Source organism: Elephas maximus, chromosome 7 (genome assembly GCF_024166365.1).
Source record: "Elephas maximus indicus isolate mEleMax1 chromosome 7, mEleMax1 primary haplotype, whole genome shotgun sequence".
In the NCBI taxonomy this organism is placed as follows: domain Eukaryota; kingdom Metazoa; phylum Chordata; class Mammalia; order Proboscidea; family Elephantidae; genus Elephas; species Elephas maximus.
The window spans coordinates 56,796,801-56,803,024 of record NC_064825.1 but is presented as its reverse complement, the minus strand read 5'-3'; the positions used below and the strand labels follow the sequence as shown (position 1 = coordinate 56,803,024).

At 35.9% G+C, this 6,224-nt stretch overlaps 1 protein-coding gene across 1 annotated transcript; it reads right to left on the bottom strand.

The window, feature by feature from the left end:
* Positions 1-654: 654 nt before the first annotated feature.
* On the bottom strand, positions 655-1,602 carry LOC126079205 (olfactory receptor 52A5-like). Its single transcript, XM_049890135.1, has one exon. It carries the CDS (start codon positions 1,600-1,602, stop codon positions 655-657), a length of 948 nt encoding a protein of 315 aa, XP_049746092.1.
* Positions 1,603-6,224: the final 4,622 nt, after the last annotated feature.

Sequence of the window (6,224 nt, the reverse complement as noted above, 5' to 3'; positions counted from 1 at the left end):
ACTTGATGACAAATAAGAACAATAATGATGATGATGAATGTGGCCATAAATGATAGTGAAAACGTAAATTTGATCATCTACATTGGAATTATAATATAGCAGACCGAAATTCTTTTTCAGTGACACCAATGTACTTGGTATTTTAAAACAGAGGTTGAAATATTAATTTTTTTATTACTATGAAAATTTGTTCACCAAATGCTAATAAACATAAATCTTCATGATTTCTACTTCTTATATCATTTATTTACTAAATGTATCTATGTTTCCAATGTAGAGGGTCAGCAAAAAAGAGGAAGACCCTCAAGGAGATGGTCTGACACAGTGGCTACAACAATTGGGTCAGGCACAACAACGATTGTGAGGATGGCCGCAGGACCAAGGAGTGTTTTATTCTGTCGTACACAGGGTTGCTATTAGTCATAGTTGACTTGACGGCACCCAACGACACAAGCAATTATGTTTCCAATTATTCTGTGTCGATAGAAACTGAAATTGTTTTATTAGGACCGACAGTCTTTATGCTCTTGAATGCAAAGCTACAACTTTATATTTCAGCATACAATAAACTTGATATGACAGGCTCTGACTGAGTACAAGATGTTTCCACAGTGACATTTTGTTTTTTTAAAATAGAATAAGTTAAATGAGAAATCAAGAAGCATCCTTAGAATAGAAAATCTTGGACGCTCGATCTCGAATCTGTTTGGTCTTTACCCCATAAACTATAGGATTGAGCAAAGGTGGGACAAGAAGGTAAAGGTTAGACAGAAGAATATGAATGTAGGATGGAATGTGGAGCCCAAACCTGTGTGTAAAGAAGAAGAAACCCAAGAGATAAAATTCCAGGAAGACACAAATGTGGGCAATGCAGGTGTTAAAGGCTTTGAGTCTTGCTTCCTTTTGAGGCAGGTTGAAGACAGTTATAAATATGCGGATGTAGGAGAGTGTGATGAGGATGATGTCAAATCCTAGTATGCTGAACGCTACAAACAGACCATAGGCCTTGTTGATATGAATATCTTCTGCAGCCAACTTCACTATGGCCATGTGCTCACAGTATGTGTGGGAGACCACAGAGGTCCTGTAGAATTTCAGGCGACATTTGATGAGGATGAGACATGGAGCTGCAAGGACGGCAGCTCTGAGTGTCACTGCAACCCCGATCTGAGTGAGAAGTTGGTGGGTAAAAATGGTTGCATGTCTCAGGGGGTCACAGATCGCCACAAAGCGGTCCAGGGCCATAGCCAGCAAAATACCTGACTCAATACACTGCAATGTGTGAATAAGCCACATCTGCAAGAGACAGGCTTCAAAATATATCTCTTGTAAGTGGAACCAGAATATACCTAGCATTTTGGGTAGGATGCATGTACTGAGAGCAATGTCTGTTGCTCCAAGCATTGCCAAGAAGAGATACATGGGCTCCTGGAGACTGCGTTCAGTTTTGATGATGACAAGAAGCAGGGAATTCCCAAAGATGGCAATGATGTACATGGCACAGAAAGGAATTCCAATCCAGAACTGAATAGACTCCAAGCCAGGGATCCCAATCAGTGTCAGCAACTGGGGCATGAAGATTGTGCCATTGAGTTTGAACATGATGACTTAGAGCTGTCTGATTAACGTAACCGTTTCTCTTAGTATTCTCTCTTCTATTTCCTCTTCTCTATATTTACAGAAAAAGAGGTTGAAATTGACTTCAAAAAGCATTTTGTCAAACATTCATTTACTGATGAGACGGTTTTGTTTGCATCATTTAGACAAAAATAATACAAATGTAACTTGCGATTTCAATCAGTAGACAAGCTAATTTAGATTTTATTAAAACCTGATAAATGGACCAAATCTTCTTATGAAAATTTAGATCTGCAAATCCTGACCCGGGAAAATTTTAATTAATAGAGCAATGTCTGTCATGAATTGAATTGTGTCCCCCAGAAATAAGTGTAAACTTAGCTAGGCCATGATTCGCTATATTGTGTGATTATCCACCATTTTGTCATCAGATGTGATTTTCCCATGTGTTGTAAATCCTGCCTCTGTGATGTTAATGAGATGGGATTGTGGCAATTATGTTAATGAGGAAGAACTCAATTTATAAGATTAGGTTTTCTCTTAAGCCAATCTTTTCTGAGATATAAAAGAGAGAGACATTGGGACCTCACACCACCAAGAAAGCACGCTGGGATCAGAGCAAATCTTTGGATCAGATTCCTGTTAACAGAAGCTTCTAGTGCACAGGAAGATTGATGAGAAGGACCTTTCTCCAGGGTCAACAGAGAGAGAAAGTCTTCCCTTGGAGCTCTCACCCTGAATTTGAACTTCTATCCTCCTAGACTTTGAGAAAATAAATGTCTCTTTGCTAAAGTCATCTATGTATGGTATTTCTGTTGTAACAGCACTAGATGACTAAGACAATGTCCAAAAAGTAAAAGTCACTATGCAGTTTATTTCCTCCAGGAAATTTTTCTATGATCAAAACCTGGCTAATTAATAAAATTTTTATTTAAAGATGTATACAGGAAACATTGATCTTAATTAATATTATTTTAGAAAAATAAATCAGAAAATATCCAAAAACATACTTCAAGTATACTATCCAATATTGGATAATTATATTAATTCAGTGGGATTCATATTAGGTTATCACCTTGATAAGATATATTTTGTTTTTATATAGAGAGAATAAAGAATAAAGTTTTCCTAGTTGAAGTGATGTGTAAATGTGTTAAATAAAACTAGACTAAAATGAAATTATTTCGAATTGCCTTTTTAACAATGTGTGGTATTTTTGCACAACCCTAACACAGCTACAGGCAATCCCTGAGTTACAAACAAGATCCATTTCTACACGTGTCTTTAAGTCAAATTTGTAATTAAGTCAGAAAAGGTGCGTATGGTCTCATTTAGCCTTAGTTTAATGCAAGAAAGGAGCCCTGGTGGCTCAATGGTTGAGAGCTGCTCCTTGGAAACCACATGAGGGAGTTAGTTCTATTCTGTCCTGATAGGGTCACTATGAGTCAGAATCAACTAGACGGCAATGGGTTTGCATTTGGGTTAGTGCAAGAATAGGCTTGAAGACCTTTCAGTGACTTAAAAGCTGCACATGCAGCAAATAAATGTGATTGTGTTGGATTTATTGTGAGTAGAAGTTGGTTCAGTCATGTCGAAGTATGGGCAAATTGGCATAACATTAAATGGCAAGTATGAGTTGTTCATAAGCCAGATGTTCGTAACCTGGGGACCCCTGTACATCTCATTTTGTCTTTCTTTTCCTATATAAGCCACTACTGGATATTAGTACATGGCTCAGTTTCCTGTTCACTGTCCTTCATTCTGCCCTGGATGTGTTCATATTTGTTGCAATTTATACTGATGCACAGCATCATGCATGCACGGCCAAATCTCTAACTCACCAGGAAGACTGCTGGAAGCCTGTGATATTTATCTGCATTTCTAATGTTGAGAGCATGTGGGGTAAGATGGAATCATAATGGGTGTCACAAATGGATGGCTGATTTAGGCATAGCATAGTTGTCATCCCAGACATGGCATGATCATACCTTATGACTTCCTTCTTCTTCTTCTTTTTTTTAAATCTCTTTTTCTATATAAATAACACTTTTATTTATTCTACCATATTTTCCACGTGTTCTATCTTTAGCATGTTCTACAGTTTTCCAACTTACCTATATCTATATTTAACATAACTTATGAATTCTGCTATGTCTCACAAGCTATTTCTTTGCCCTTTACATCTATACTTGATGAATGCCACACATTCTGCTATGTTTCATAAACTACTAGCTTATTCACTATCTATATCTTCCTTATTTGTTTTTCTTGTTTTCTGTAGCAGAGTTGAATATTCTCAAACAGTACGGCAAATATACCTTACTACTGCTAGGGATACAAAGTTCACTAAGACATTGTTTCTACCCACACATATGCCATCATTTGGTGAGAGTGATAAACAAATTGGAACACATAAGCAAGTATGACTAATATAATGCAGTGATACTGATGCAAATGTATCTATAAATAAAATAGGAACAAAATGAATGAATTGTAATTGTGAGTGGCAGACAGTGATCATTAGAAGACACACTAGGATTAAATACCCACAAATGCCTTGCCCCCAGAACAACAGATTACTTTATGCATTTCTGTCATATAGAATTTTGGAGAAAGTATTGCAGCATAGAATAACAGCAGCTGTTTTATCAAATAGTTGTTTAAAATTACCAAACATGAATCTATACTCCCTAATGGCTGTGGCCACTAGCTATTTGCAACTTCTAAGCAAGCATTTATCCCCCATAAGTTGTAATATACCAAGAACAGAACCCACCCTCTTTTTTTAAATAAAGTAATGAAAACCCAGTAGGCAAAAATGACTTATTTAAGAATTAATTGCTGGTGGCTAGAACTATTTTCAAGCCATATTTCCTAAAATGATATTTGTTCTTTATATTACATCTTACTTAAAAGAATATCAACACAAGGCATTTACATAAAAAAAAATTAAAAGATTTATATAAGCAAAATTGATAGAGAAAAAATACAGAGTAGCCTTTCTTGTGATCAATAACTCTTTTGTAAACGTGCAATGATAGCATCATATAAAGTGAGAGAAATACAGAGTTACCAAATTTTTATTGAACACATTTTTTTTTATAATATATACCAAGTATAGGAACTGCAGATGATAAGGAAGGTATACAATTTATGACTCTTGATGTAAAGTTTCTTATAGATTATACTCTATCTGGTAGAAAAAGCATTAGTTCAAAACTCTGAAAAAGGAAAGAGTATATATTTCGTGGTATACATCTCACAATGAACAGTACTTTTCTAAGTATTTCCTTTCAAACTATATTTCATTTCATCATGTATTTCCACCCTGTCAAGGAAGAAGCTAGGATTTATTTTTCTCTTAAAATACCACAACAAAAACAAAAGAAAATTTCCAGAACTTATAAGAGTTAAGCAAGTTCACACTATGTGACTCTGATTCAGCCAGTATTGAAACTTACTCTCTCTGTTCCTTACTACTGTAGTCTCAGCAATAGCTTTTTTTTTAAATAAATTACATAGAATAAATACACATAATAGGTTTCAGTGAAAGGGTAGTAAACGAGGATGTGAAAAGTCGCTGAAAATCCAAGGAAAAAGTAGGATGTGACCTAGAAATTGGGAGATGAATAAACTTTATTTGAGGAGAAGAATTTAAGGATAACTTCAGATTGACTAAATCATAAAAGCAGAGATAGAGAGAAAAGAATATGTTTTACTAGAGGAAAAAAAGGCACTGATAATATTCTCTTGGATGGTATGAAGAGTTACATAAGAGAGAGAAATTAAAATAAGATTGAATAGGTAGTATGCAGTTCCGTTAAAAACTAAGATAATGGAATTATAGACTGAAGTTGAAAAATGATGCCTAGTCAAAGGGGGAAAAGGAACATAGATTAAAGAAGATCCTACTAAGTATCTGAATGAAAAGAGAGCTTAGATTCAGGACAAGCTCTTCAGCAATTCTTAGTCATTAGGATATCAAGTGATAAAAGGCTAAATAACAGTGTGTAATACAGTTATTGTTGTTAGGTTCTGTGTCATGTCATTCCAACTCATAGCGACCCTACATACAACAGAAAGAAACGCTGCCCGGTCCTGTGCCATCCTCACAATTGTCATTATGCTTGAGCCCATTGTTGCAGCCACAGTGTCAGTCCATCTCTTTGAGGGCCTTCCTCTTTTCTGCTGATCTTCTACTTTACCAAGCACAATGTCCTTCTCCAGAGACTGGTCCTTTCTGATAACATGTCCAAAGTATGTGAGACATAGTCTCGCCATCCATGCTTCTTTCTAAGGAGTATTCTGGCTGTACTTCTTCCAAGACAGATTGCTTGTTCTTCTGGTGGTCCCTGGTATATTCAATATTTTTCTCCAACATCATAATTCAAAGGCATCAATGTTCTTCTGTCTTCCTTACTCACTGTCCAGCTTTTGCATGTGTATGAGGCAATTGAAAACACCATAACCTTAAGTGAACCTTAGTCCTTAAAGTAAAATCTTTGCTTTGTAAAATTTTAAGGAGATGTTTTCCAGCAGATTTGCCCCATGCAATGTGTTGTTTGATTTCTTGATTGATGCTTCCATAGACATTGATTGTGGATCCACGTAAAATGAAATCCTTTACAACTTCAATATTTCCTCCC

Bases quoted from the DNA above. Each gene is read 5' to 3' on its own strand.
- LOC126079205 (XM_049890135.1), bottom strand. From the start codon at position 1,602: ATGTTCAAACTCAATGGCACAATCTTCATGCCCCAGTTGCTGACACTG.